Here is a 14,770-nt window from a genome sequence, read left to right as displayed (position 1 = left end):
GTGGGCTTAAAAAAAGATAATGGCAAACTTGATCGTGCTGGTCGTCAACTGGCAGTAATGAAGCTGACAAGAGGCATGAATGAGCCTTTTTGATGATCTTCAGATCAGTCACATTAATTTAGAATTATTGAATGAAGCGAGGGTTAACAGTGGACTTCTTACTGAAGTTTCTGACGATCTGCCGGGGCTTTCCACTGGCTGCAGGAGTATGCGTGGTTTAAATCCAAAGCAGTTTATACAGCAACGTAATGCCTCCAGTGGTCGTACGTGTTATTCTTCAAAAGATTACCTACTTTCAATTTCATTCCTATGGTATACGTAACCTGAACACTGTGCTCAATGAAAGAAGTTAAGGCACACACTTAAAAACTGGTGTTTATGCTTATAACAGTGAATAAACGCTATAAATAATTTGTCCTTATATTCAACCTCTGGAAACATAACTTCGCTTTTTTCATGCATATACAGGACGCGATAATTTAGAATGAAACTTACTGTATCTAAGGTTTGATAAATGAGCGGCGTACACAGTAAAAAATCAATCATATTACAATCTGCCTTGCATAGGATGGCAAATTCTGAAAGGAACGTGTGAGCTAATTAGGTTTCTTTTAATGAGTAGTCTTTTATCAATAGTGGACAAAGATATGTTACCCTTCTGACGCTGTAGTTTGGCAGTCTTTTCCATGTAGTCTGCTCTGCAATGAAGGGCAATAATGTTGAAATATTTTTGAGTATATATTTGTGGGGAATGTTGTCATTGCACGCACCTATTTTGAAGTTTCAAAAACAACTGGAGACTTAATTGAAACTTTAATTGGAAAAAAAACCTAATGTGTATCTCATGTGTTTCATGAATATTAATTATTGAACACACATGACACCGGTTCATAATATTGTAGTTATGGTACATCATAAAGTACTTACTAGGGTACATTCAATGGTAAATGACAGTTCTGAGACACTAAGAGAATCTGGCCTTATAGTTAATTGTTTTGTGACACATCAAAGCAGTGTTACAAGTGCCCAGGTTTATGTCCCATGCGATTTATTGTGGTGGATTGTGGCATATACCATAGAATTCCGTAGTCGTATACGTACAACATCATATACAATGACTAGTATATTTACTTGGCACGCAGACAGTGAATTTAGTTCTGGATTTTCAACAACTTAACTAGCTTGAACAAAAAGCATCTTGTTCATAGAAATTAGAAAGCATAATATAAAAAGGGTCACATGCTTGTCAATGTGCCTATAAGCTGATTTATTATACACTACATCCTGGGGCTGTCGACATCATGTGCAAAAATAGGCAGGATAGGCAGCGTCTCCTCATATTTTTGGTCTAACCTGTATCACCAGTACTAGCCGCATCTGTCTAAAGTGGTCAGACACCCATAGACATGCTTTAATTGTCAGTTTAAATAATAGGAAAAGGGAATTATCAGGAATTTGAAGTTACTTTACTAGTGTTGCAACAGTAACTGCAGTTATCTCAATACCAGGGGCTGTTGTAACAGTCCTTGTACTGTACTAACATTTAAAGGTTCTTGTACTATACTCAGTTTAATGATAACTTTGTAGGAATCAGATTTTATTTCTGAAAATATCCACAAGATGCCGATCTAAGACAGGTAACATTCACAACATTTGTATACTAAGGCCGTAAAGTTTCCCTTAAGCCCTCTAGCCCTAAGTGACGACAGTTGTTTTGATCATGTGCCACGATGCCTCAATATTTCCAGGGACTAAGGGTTGGTAAAAAGTGTGACAGTAAATTTCCAAGATGGTAATCTATACATTTATGAGCTATAAGTTTAAAATGCTCCCATTGAATAAAACAAACAGTTTTATATTTGATTGTGGGTAAATACACTGAGTCTGGATATATTTCTGGGAGGAGGGTTAACATTCCAACTGCCTCAAGGGCCAGTTGTTATGTGGTATTACTGTAGGCCTAAGATTATCTTAATATTCAGTGTTTGTTTCTTCATTGTTGTAATTATACCCATATATAACTTTTACCTACAAGCTAAAGACAACATCTTATCCTTGGTCAATGTGTACTCTGTCCAGACCTTTGTGCAGTGTAAGGTAGAAATTATGAGGCATTGGATTAGACTGGGAGTGCCACTCTCAGTCATGTATTATGGTATATCGATAATTTGAGGCTTGGTTTACTTAAACAATGGTGATGTAAGGTGGTGATGTATCTATTCGTTGGATTAGTACAAAGATGGGCATGTGATAATGATAGGGTATAAAACAGTATATAATCATAACATCAATCTGTAACATCAAAGTTTTGTAAAATATTGTGGAAATCATTAATTTAATTATTTTGGTTTGACCTCATATTGATTTAAATCCACAAATTAAAAAAGAGACTAGCTCAGGCATGCCTGTTAATTACTAGGAGTAAAGCAACTGGAAAATGGAAGAGTTAACATGCTTCACAGGACCTTTTATTCAATGGATTTTTCAGTAAGGAATCCAATCACAAAGTAAAGAAACATCATCAAATAGAGGCTGCTAATAGTCAATTGAATGGAGTATGTTTATCATTTACAAGGTTCAGAAAGGTAAAAAATGTGGCTTCTTCCTGCAAGAGCACAAGGAGTCAAGCAAAGTAAATAACAAGAAAAAGAACCATATATCTCTGAAGTTTCGTTGATGTTCAATGTTATAGTTTGTGGAGATTTGGCTAAATACTTACATGGTAAAGTTTCCCTCAAATTAGTAGCCTCGTCAATGTGTGGGGATGGGTGCTGCATTGTAATGCTAACTACGTTGGAACAACTCACATATATGTGACTGAAAAGCATCAGGTTACAGAGGTGAGAAACTTGTTTAGTTACCTCCTACTTTTCTGACTCACCTGTTGCCCAGTCAAGTAAATAGCTCTTGAATTTGCAGAGCCTCAAACGCTGCCTGCATTGGCCCTCACCCATCTGGAGATGACACCATTCCTGAAAGCGCTTTGGAAGCTGAAGAATGGGATCATTCTGTTTTCTACCCCATTTCTTCTTCTCCCTTTACCACTGCTAATCAGAACCATGGTATGTACAATGGCTCTCTTTCTTTTTTATATACATTTGTTTTTGTGTCCAGAAACAAAGAAACATTATAAAGAAAAGAAAAGTGAAGTGCGAGAGAGAGGAAGATGCATGCTCTTGAATTAATCTCAGTCCCAAGGTGTTTTTGAAAAAACTATATGTAGTAGATGTGCTGATAATAAGTAAATCAGGCATGGGATTATAACAGTGTATCTATCAGTGTATCGAACAATCTAACTCCTTACTGCTCACCTGATGTAACACCTGGTCAGTTACATACAGTATATCACGTGTGGGACATATACCTGCTACATGTGTGAAAATAGGTAATTCACATGAAACGCCCACAGGTGTTTTGCATTTAACATTAGGGACTAATGCATGTTCACAACAGAGCCTACCGCTGGCATAAACACTCAATTCAGTCATTTAGGGCCACAGACATTTGTGATGGGGTCACAACTCCAGGAGTCTCAGGAGTGGGGCTACACAGTGAACAGAAAGACGGCCTGCCCATACACATGTGGAGTGGTGGGCAGCAGACCGAGTGTTCTGAATCAAGGAATAAAAGGGAAAGGTGTGTTTTTAGCTAATTTCCCATGATTATCTTGAAGGTCCTTCCCTCTGTGGGTGTAAAGCCTAAATAATCCTTTTTCCATCACCAGATTCCTTCACCTGCTGAAAAGTAATTTGCTATGTATGTAAATATTTTTTTTAGCTCTTATAGATCATTGCTGGGCTCTACATACACAGTGTTATGCACATAAAGATAACATCCGTACTCAAACATGAAAAGCACCTATTTAATGATCAGCCTGTTAAAATTATGGTATTGCGATTGTGGTTGGAATAAACACCAGCATACATGGGGGGGGTCTGAGTTTCAGAACTACTGGGGTAATGAGACATTGTGGTTAACTATTTACTTTAAATAATCTTAATGTCAAACAGATTGTGTGGTTTATTAATGAGAAACATAGTGCTACAATGAAGTAATACCAGCAAAATAACTACTGTAGTAATCACACCAGACATCTTTCACAAGCAGTTAAGTATTACCAAAATAATCTATAATAATCACATCAAGCATCTTAGCCAAGCAATATTATTTGTTATTATAATCAATAATAGAGTGAATGTACTGCTAAAAAATACACTCTATATGATGTTGAAGATGCAGGATGAGGCATTATTAAATGAAAAATAATTGATACAAACTAAAAATATACTGAGTACATATTTCTGTATAGAGAGCAATAATTAGTCTTCAGAAGAAATTCGAGAAGTATTGCAGTGTTCCCTATCAAGTGGTCTGTTATTTTTGATATTGATGGTTTTATGTGCATTTTGTTGGACCATCTTAAGATTGTATGGGATCTATTTTGCTCATATGGATTTATCTGATAATCAGTAATTTACTCAGAAGTTTTGAAAACATTTTTTTAAAGAATATTTTGTTTAGATGAAATTCAGTGTGTGTGTGTGTGTGTGTGTGTGTGTGTGTGTGCGCGTGCATGCAAACTCACTGGTCACTGCTCAATCAGATATGAGTCAACACCACAACATGACCGCAGCCTGCGTAGGATAACAGGTCAGGCCTTTCTTTACATGTTGAAAGGAGACAGGTGCATTTAATGGCATAGTGCGCTCCTACCTCTATAATGACACAGCTGTCTGGTACATCTTGTAAGGAACTGGCCATTGTCTAGTTCCCTAAATGTAGTGGTACTGTTTACACCTCACACACGGTAATAATATCTTGGCACTGACAATGAGGAAACCCAGTGGAAGTAAACAAGAGATATCAGAGGCATCAGAGCATTACACAGCAGGCGGTAGAGAAAAGTGCATCTTGCAAAATTCTCATTCGAAGCTCACAGGCATCCCAGTGAAATCAGCATATCAGTCTGATAACAGTCTCTGTAAATCTGTTTGCCTTGTGTGAGTTCATACATATGGGGTATAGCTGAGTTTGGCACATTTACAGATCACAGATTTATGGTAATAATAAACTGAAATGGTACAGTGATGGTCTTTTTTAGCTGGTTTTGCATGTACTTTACCTGTACCCAGAGTATAATTGCTATGGCTAATGCAGCATGTCCTGATTAATGCTTTTTCCCTCCTCTCCTGCAGGAGGCAGACTGTGCCTATGTGATCATGCTGATGGCAGTCTACTGGTGCACTGAGGCCCTGCCATTGGCTGTCACAGCCCTGCTACCTGCTGTGCTCTTTCCTGTCTTCGGCATCATGAGATCCAAAGAGGTAAGCTCGCACAATGTCAGTGCCACTGTACAAGCTTAACACCACTGCAGAAGGTTAGCACCACTACACGAGGTAAGCACCACTGTACAAGGTGAGCACGAATGCACAAGGTTAGCACTACTGCACAAGGTAAGCACCACTGTACAAGGTGAGCACCACTGCACAGAATTTCTTTAGGCCATTCTAACCTGGGGAGGAAAGGGTATGATAAAAAAGCAAAATATGTAAAAGGATGCCTACAAAATTCAAAAATATTTTTGATTTTAAGGAATAAAAGTGCCTGCACATCAGTGACACCATGATATGCCCACAACAATGAACCGAACAATAAGGATAGACGTATCCAAAAATAGAATCTATAAACAATCACTGCTCTGCACTTTCTTTGCCCATGGGAAGTGCATGCAAGTGGATTGATGGGTGCATGTAATGATAATAAATTCCCTGTTGTGGTCAACAGGAAGCAATTTCAGATTTATCATTAGAGGGACATTTGCGTCACTGTAATGACCTGTTTCCACTGCCCAGTCTGGCTCGTGTAGAGGCGAAAATGAGCACTCGTCCCTGCTTGTGCTGATCGCGCTTCTGGTGGCTCTTTCTCTAGGTATGTCTGCAGTACCTGAAGGACACCAACATGCTGTTTGTGGGGACGTTGGTGGTTGCCGTGGCAGTGGAGCACTGGAACCTGCACAAACGCATTGCCCTTCGGGTGCTGTTCCTGGTTGGGGACCGACCAGCATTGTGAGTTACCACCAACAAGGCTATCTTGCTATCTTGCCCTTCTCCACCCATGGCACGGAGGGACAAAATAGAATAGAGTAAAAGAAGGTAAGACAACCTGCAAATGGGACCTGACCTAGTGGGGATAGGTCTGCAAGTATGCTTGCTTTGGAGAATGCTAGCTTGCTTCAACAATTCCAAAAAGTTGTACAGTACATTTGTCTTAATTAGACACTATTCATATTTTAGGCAATTATTTATCCTGTTAAGAAATAGCTATCAATGCCATGAAGAATAAAAGTCCCATGTTTGCATTATGGTTATTGTGCTATATCGCAAATGATTACTTAAAAAGTGGTTCAACATTTTTCAACTGATCAAATACTGATCAAATTGAATCAATAGGCTCCTAATTGTAGGCTCCTAATAAGTGTAGACATCTAGCCACCAAAACTAACTTGTTGGTAGATAATGAAGAATTTAAAGACAAAGTAAATGATAAGGAGCCAAGGGAAAAGAGGAGGAGGCCAAGTATGGAACCTTGGGTGATGTCTGTAGGAAGGCCCTGGGTGTGAAACAGGCAACCCTTCCAGGAAGCCCCAGGAAGAACCATCTAGAGATTTGGTTCACTTAAGAAATCTTGAGTGAGGTCAGGTTAGAAAAAAGAAGCTGATGGTCAGTAGTGTTGAAAGCTGCAAAAAGGTTCAGTAGGACTGGATCAGGAGAAAATGATAGGTGCTTTCACTCTGATGGTGGAGAGATGGGCAGTTTCTGAGTGACCAGCCCTGAAGCCAGTCTGGTAGGGGTGGAACAGATTGTTCAGTGAGAAATCTCATGTAGCTACCTGTGGGAGTTCCCAGGTGCAGGTTATTGGTGTGGGACTGAATGTGTGTGCTTCACTCGTCAGCCTGATGCTGGGCTTCATGTGTGTGACCGCCTTCCTGTCCATGTGGATCAGCAACACCGCCACCACCGCTATGATGGTGCCGGTCGTCCAGGCTGTGCTGATGCAGCTACACAATAGGGAGGAGGAGGTGCCGGAACACCTCACTGTGGAGGGGGAGCAGGAATATGGGAAACAAAGAGAACTGGGTGAGCAGAAGCAGGGCAGGATATTTAGTAGTTTTAAGCAGGCCTACAGTACATTCTGGCACTTCCTACAAAATTTATTTTCAATGGCACTGCTCTGAATAGCCAAATTTTAAAACAGATGTACTTTTTGTGAACTAGACATACTTCCAAATGAATGTAAATTAATGCAAAGTAATCTTAAGTAATGTAATTAACAGTTAACTTGAGATCAAATGATATTAACAGACAAACTAGAATTGACATACAGTACTCCCCCCCTCGCTTCCTCTCTCTTCCCTCCGTCTCCCTCTCTCCCTCCCTCTCCTCCCCTCTTTCTCTCATAGTGGTGGTGAATGGGTCAGGTGTGTATGAAGAGGTCATGCCGTTTGAAGAGGCGGCAGAGAAGAGAAGGATATGTAAAGGCATGATGCTGAGCGTGTGTTACGCAGCCAGCATCGGGGGCACTGCCACCCTGACCGGCACTGGGCCCAACCTGGTACTCCAGGGCCAGGTGAACCAGTAGGTGGATCCACAGAGTTTACATTTGGTTATGTGTCACACTTTAATTCCCAGCTTGGGTACTGCCAGTTGTACCCTTAGACAGGGTACTTAATCTAAATCCTTTCAAATATCCAGCTGTATCAATTGATTGTAGGTAAAAATATAATCTGTGTAAGTCGTCTAATACCTAAATGCTAATATAACAGTGACTGTTGCCCAATAATTAAGGGTATAGTGCTCCTTCTTCGTCATCACCCCATGTCCTAAAAATGCTTCTGTCACCAGTTTGGTTTTACATTGTATAATTACTGCTCTTTCAAAGCACTAATAGTCACTATGAGTATGGAAGTGTGATTCAAGATAATGCCGTGGTTACAGATGGTTATTTGGCACCATGAGGTGAGTGAAATGGTCTTAGCTTCACATGATGTAACAGAAAAGATATTGGAATCAAGATGAGATTCACAGCAGCAATTAAATGATGCTTTGTGGATCCTGCTCCATCTGGTAATGGGCTTAGAATCAGTTTAAGTGCATCATGTACATTGAAGTGTAGTACATGCAACTACAATCTAATACATTTAGATAAAATAGATGCCACAAGTATTTAAAGTATTTAAAGTTTTTCATGTCTTAGATGATAAAAAATTATATTACCATGAAAATAATTAAAAACATATTATTTACTTTATTTTTATTGAATGTCCCTTGTAGTGTAGGTTTAAGCATAGTAGAATATACGGTTCTTGATTAAGACCGGAATCTACAGGGCACAAAATGTTTTTGCCGGGTCTTTGGAGGATATTGCTTACCTCTTAATTTCTTCCATTTTCTCTCTAGGCTGTTCCCTAAGAATGGTGATGTCATCAACTTTGCATCATGGTTCGGTTTTGCTTTCCCCAACATGATTCTCATGCTCTTCATGGCTTGGTTCTGGCTGCAGTTCATCTTCATGGGAATGAAGTGAGTGTGCAGACAATACACTGATCTATACACTGATCTAAAGGGATTGGCTTTTTTCTTACAAGATTAATGAAAACAGGAACATGCCCTTAGTCTTAGTCTTCTTAGTGAATGTCCACTAAACTACCCTTTCCTTTCTCTTTTCCTAAACCCTGTGTGTGGCTCTGCAGCTTCAGGAAGTCGTGGGGTTGTGGGGTGAGGAAATCGGATAAGGAGGTGACTGCGCACCGGGTGGTCCGGGACGAGCTCCGCCGGCTGGGCCCTATGTCATTTGGGGAGGGCAGTGTGCTGGCGCTCTTCCTCCTGCTCGTCCTCCTCTGGTTCACCCGAGATCCAGGATTCACCACCGGCTGGGCCAGGAGTCTGCTCAGTGACAATGCAGGGTAAAAACACCTCCAATGCACAAACCCACACAGACGCACACACACACACACACACAGATGCACACACTCACTCACATACTGACACATACAAACATACATACACAAACACACACATACGCACACAAACTCACATACAAACACACACGCACACACACATAGACACAAATGCCCAGACAGACGCATATACACTCACACTCATTCAAACTCACTCAAACACACACACACAGAAGCACACACACTCACACACACAGAAGCATGCACACTCAAACTTGCACTCTCTCACACACACACACACTCACACACGCACACACACGCAGACACACTCACACAACACAGTTGCACATTCTTTGTTGTGAAATTTCACAGCTTTTGATTCTAAATTCTAAATAATTCAGTAAAAAGTGAAAATTACTACAATTCTGCCAGTTCTCCCCTATTTGAAATATCATTTTGACATGTGGTAATGACGTTCTGTGACCATCAGTAATTTTAAATAATATGGAGAAAAAATAGGGCCCTAAGTTTCTAAATAAGAGCCATAAACAGCCCTTTACAATTCTGGGTGTGCAATTATGGTTGGAAGTACAGTCAAATTAGATGCAGACCCAAACCACAAAGCACCCAACCTCATATGCTTGCACTATGTGGTTCTGGCCTGGTTTTTGCCCTTCTGTTACTCTATAAAGCATCTTTCTGATAGTTTTATGTAAAAAAATGATTGATTTCATTTGATTTGATTTGACTCTTCATCCTTAGCCTATCACCACACATATATTTTGAAGGAGACCCAAACATGATAAATAAAATCAAATGTTAGAAGAAAAAAAAACAAACAGAAAGAAGCATTTGTCACTATGGTTAATAGCCTTTGCTATCTGCACACATGCCAAGGTCTGTCTAAATCTGTGTAGTGGGAAGGTTTCATCTTTTTCTCCTGATTCTGCAGGTATGTGAGTGATGCCACAGTAGCTGTTTTCATTGCTGTACTGCTGTTCATCCTTCCCTCCAAAGCACCCCGGCTCAGTTTATACTCCCCCTGCCCTGACACAGGTCAGCCAAGCTTACACACACACACACACACACACACAAACAGACACAAGTACTTGCATGCACATACATATACACATGTACACACACACATGCAGACATACACATGTTCAGATGCACACGCACACACTCCCACACTCACAAACACGCCCACACACACTAACATACTTCCTATGCTCACATACCAACATACACACACATACGCACACACAGACACACATGCCTTCACACCTCACCTGATATTGTCACACACAGAGACATATTTGGGAAAGAGATAAGCTTGTTTACTTAAAGATGGACAGTTAATTTCTGCATTGGCATTATTCTTTGTTACAGCATGCCTACCACAAACATGGACAAGATTATGGTGCAATTACAATATGCAACATCAATGTTTTTAAAAAAAATGCCATATGCTACAAATTACACTTGTTTGATTTGTTGTTTTTATGTTAATGTAAGTGTTCAAATTCAATCACAACAGTAACAAAATTAATAACATAATTTCTATGAGAATTGTCTTGCCATGTTGAATTAGCAAAGTCTGTTTGAAACATTGCGCTCATCCACAGGGTCCCAGATCTCTGCATCCCCGTCAGTCTTGCTCACCTGGAAGGTGGTCCAAGATAAACTGCCCTGGAACATTGTTCTGCTTCTTGGTGGGGGTTTTGCACTGGCCAAAGGGAGCGAGGTGGGTCCTGAAGAGAGGTCCGAACTCCTGTGTGTGTGTGTGCTCTCTCTAAGCTGAGTGCGTGTGCTTTCTCTAAACTGACTGTGTGTGTGTGTGAGGCATGTATTGTTGGGCTGAATGGCCTGTTTACGACATTGTTACGTTATACAGTATGTGTGTGTGTGGCCTGCATTGCAGGGCTGAATGGCTTGTTCTCATCATTATGTTATGTTATGTTATGTGTGCATGTATTTCCCCTGCAGGTGTCCGGTTTGTCCAGGTGGCTGGGAATTCAGCTGATGCCCCTGCAGAACATCCCCCCCTGGGCGACCGTCATCATCCTTTGCCTCCTGATTTCAATCTTTACAGAATTCACCAGCAATGTGGCTACAGCTACACTGTTCCTGCCCATCCTTGCCTCCATGGTAGGCCTGTAGAAGCACTGTGATTGGCTAGATTGTCACTGGAGTTTCTTACAGGGGTTTCTCATTGACTTAAATTATGGTGAAACAACTGAGCAATGTGATTGGCTATGAGACCATTTTATGACAAGGACATCCATCAAGAGTCTTAAAACAGGTCTTTATTGTTCCAAACAAGTTCCAAAAACATTCCAGGCATGGTGTATTAATATTTATGGGAACCATCCCTTGATGGTTTAGTCATGAAAAACCATCTTGGAGGACAAGTGTATATAACATATGAGTGTTCCAAATGTATACCTACTTCCCAAGCACATGTGTGTATGAAGCTGTCCTGTTTGGGCATGTGTGTAATGAGTCAGATCAAACAGACTGAGAACTTAAGTGCACCCTTTCAGCGACTGAAAGATGAGAAGCAATTACATATGTCTGCAGTAACCTAAGAATTTTGCCCCAGTGATTACAGTGCACTGAGCACAAAAATAAACATGCAATTCATTTTCAGTGTTTTTGGTCAAACTGTACCCAATCAACCACAGGTTTACGCCTCTAGTCTGCTACCCAGGTGTATTGGCTATGATGTAATATTTGTCTTTCTGTGCGTTACAGTCACAGTCTATTGGGCTGAACCCGCTGTATGTCATGGTGCCTTGCACTCTCAGCACCTCCTTCGCATTCATGCTGCCTGTGGCCACGCCCCCCAATGCCATCGTCTTCTCTTATGGCTACCTTCAGGCCTCTGACATGGTGAGAGCCTGCACACGTCCACATCACATCCACACATATTATACACTCCTGAGGTCAAGTATGTCTGCATAGAGCAGTCGAGTAAATACAAGCACTAAAAAAAGCACTAGAGAGCAAATAAAAAAGAAGTATATTCACGTATACTGTACTGTATATTTCTTTGCATGCACTACATGTAAATAACCTAGCCACGCTTGTACAGATAATAATAATAACAATAATAATAAAAATTTTATTTGAGGACCCCTTTTCTTCACATAAAGAGTATAGAAAATAATAATGATAACTAAAATGGAAAAAAGAAGAGAAATACGAAAAAGGACTATCATGTGCAGTTCACCTTCACCATGATGTACTGGGCCAGACATGAGGACTGCCGGTTATGGGTGCTGTAGAGAAGAGGGTGGAGGGGTTCTGGTACCCTGAGTCCTGTGACTCTTCATACAATATTATGCTTGCCCCCCTTACCCCCTGCTCGCGCTCTCTCTCTGTCTTTCTCTCACTCTCTCTCTCTTCAGGCTAAGGCTGGTATTGTGATGAACATTATTGGAATCCTGTGCTGCACCCTGGCCATTAACACCTGGGGCAGGGCTGTATTCGTTCTGGACTCTTTCCCAACCTGGGCCAACATCACCAGAGTATGAGGCCAGGTGTCTGAGGCCCGAGCCAGAGAGGGCACAGGGAGGCGTAGCACACACTTACAGGGCTGGTTCTCCGACAAGTTTCCTCTCCTAGGGCGTAATGAAACGCTGGATGCCTCTGGGTCACTGGATAAAGGGGCATTTCACTGGAATCCTGAAATCAAGCTTTTTTTTTTTTTAAACTGAAAACACATGTCCTTATATGTAAAACTGCAAGAAAAACTGGACCATACAAAAACTAGCTATCACTGTCCAATTTCAAGTTTTGTTGCAACTTGAAGCCACTGACTTTTGCAAATAGTTAGAATATCCAAATATACACAAAATGAAGGAATATGTTGGTGCAAATTCTTAATGATGTGCACTTTGTGGTCTGTTATCTAGATTTCTAACAACATGCCATAATGTGCCTAAAGATTAATTTATTGCTCATTTCTAAAAGCTTCGGCAAAGTGAAAATGATGTTCATACAGATCGTTCCTAAAAATCCCAGTGGTGGGTAGAATGTTCATGGTGGTGCATGTAAAGCGTGTCTCCATGGCCTAAAACAGGTAAAGAAAAGTAGTGAAGATGAGCCTGCTTTTGGTCACAAAGCAAAATAGCAGACTGTATAGAATTAAATGCATCCTGGAGCCCTTGGAAGCCCTTTGCAAGGGAACAGGTACGCCAAAAAAAGAATGGTGTCATATAAATAGATACTGTATTAGAGCTTCAATAATTTAAAGCTTGAACGGGATTGTTCATACGAATAGTAGCCTAAATTATACTGGACGCAGGATGAAGCCCTGAGGGACCCCTTTTGTAATTTCTAAGAAGTGGGATCTATGTCTGTGTACATTTTCACCCTGAATTCTACTTGAAAGAAAATTGGAAAACCATTTTGAAGCTGCTCAAATTCAACCCATAATATTTTCATTTTGAGGGTGTGGTCAACTATATCAAAGGCCTTGGAAATGTCTATAAATAAGGTAGCACAAGGTTGTTTACTTATTAATGAACAGTTACTGCTGATAATAGCATCTCTATGTTGTTCCCACGCAGTAAACCAAATGTTTAAAATGGGGTAATTCAAAGATTTTTCCTGTTGTGATGAGTTTGTTGCTTTGCCTGTACAGTGTATTATAGTTTCTAGATACAGCTATTTCAATGATCATCATTGAGCAAAAGAGATTAGAAGTAGGCTTTATGACAACCAATGTCAAAATTACTGCTGATCTACCAGCATGCTTATGTACTGTGTAGCAAAACAACACACACCATATAATTACATTAGTTATAGTACTTCATTCATTATTATCTTTGGTACTCACACACACACACACACACACACACACACACAATGAAGCAGGTGTTTTTCACCAGTTTTCTTTGATGACTGATTCTGAATCAACATTACGGAGATGAGGCGAGTCGACCCTTATGGCAGCTGTGGAGACAGGCAGAGACAGTCCTTACAGACAAGTGTCCCAATATACTAATGCAAAAAAGCACAGCTAATAATTTCCTTGGTTTCTGTTTAATAATAAACAGTTTATTTGAACAGTTTGTTGCCTATTTATTTGTTTGATAGACGGTTGGCAGTTTCACATGTAACCTTAGAGTCACATCCTATAACATTTGGCCTGAAGTAGCATCAATGTAGCTACTTTTGCCATGTAGTTTGTAGCTTAGTTAGCATGAATCAGGCGATGGCATTAGTTAAGAAATTATCTTTTCTGTTGAGTAACTGGTAGCTTAGAATGCTGTCCCAACACTGCATTTATGCATCTAAACATATTCATAAAAGGGGAATGCTATTTCTAGGCTCTGGTCAGTCCACTTCTCCGAGTTTGTTACGCATGGTTACAATATGTATAGTTAAATCAAACACTATAATATAGATACATAATTCAATATCTTACGGCGAATAAGACAGCTTGCTTGGTACCCAGAGAAACCCCACATCTCCCAGTCTGTGTTCCCCAGGAATGGCATTTCTCAATATGCAACAGGTTATTACAAGCAACCCACGACCTATGAAGACAGAATCTTCTTAACAGAACGAAGAGCCCATTAAATTATTTATTATAACAATCTATTGTACGGGCTTTGCCAACATATTATTGTGGGATCCAATCAGAAGCGCAGAAGTAAACACAATGTACTAGGCACACTGCATGCTGACGAGACTTTTCAAATCTCTTAGGAAAATGGCTCCATCCAGTGTCTGCATTTTGGAAATGCACGTATTTTCGTGAAGGCTCGCGATATTAGCAAGTCTTGAATTGACGTAGCCACGTCT

At 40.3% G+C, this 14,770-nt stretch overlaps 1 protein-coding gene and 1 long non-coding RNA gene across 2 annotated transcripts; one reads left to right on the top strand and one right to left on the bottom strand.

The window, feature by feature from the left end:
- Positions 1-2,928: 2,928 nt before the first annotated feature.
- Positions 2,929-14,031, top strand: LOC135235951 (Na(+)/citrate cotransporter-like). Its single transcript, XM_064302038.1, has 12 exons — positions 2,929-3,062; positions 5,196-5,324; positions 5,929-6,065; positions 6,952-7,136; positions 7,460-7,634; positions 8,457-8,579; positions 8,750-8,962; positions 9,909-10,012; positions 10,582-10,700; positions 10,943-11,104; positions 11,711-11,848; positions 12,367-14,031. Exons 1-12 carry the CDS (start codon positions 2,961-2,963, stop codon positions 12,490-12,492), a joined length of 1,713 nt encoding a protein of 570 aa, XP_064158108.1. The 5' UTR covers positions 2,929-2,960; the 3' UTR covers positions 12,493-14,031.
- LOC135235953 (uncharacterized) lies at positions 11,246-14,691 on the bottom strand. Its single transcript, XR_010324469.1, has 2 exons — positions 14,391-14,691; positions 11,246-13,915 (listed from the first exon to the last, which is right to left on the bottom strand). It is a non-coding gene; the product is annotated as an uncharacterized LOC135235953 (long non-coding RNA).
- Between the last annotated feature and the right edge of the window lie 79 nt (positions 14,692-14,770).

This window comes from Anguilla rostrata, chromosome 12 (genome assembly GCF_018555375.3).
Source record: "Anguilla rostrata isolate EN2019 chromosome 12, ASM1855537v3, whole genome shotgun sequence".
Classification (NCBI taxonomy): Eukaryota; Metazoa; Chordata; class Actinopteri; order Anguilliformes; family Anguillidae; genus Anguilla; species Anguilla rostrata.
The sequence above is the reverse complement of the archived record's forward strand: the minus strand, read 5'-3'. Positions and strand labels throughout refer to the sequence as shown.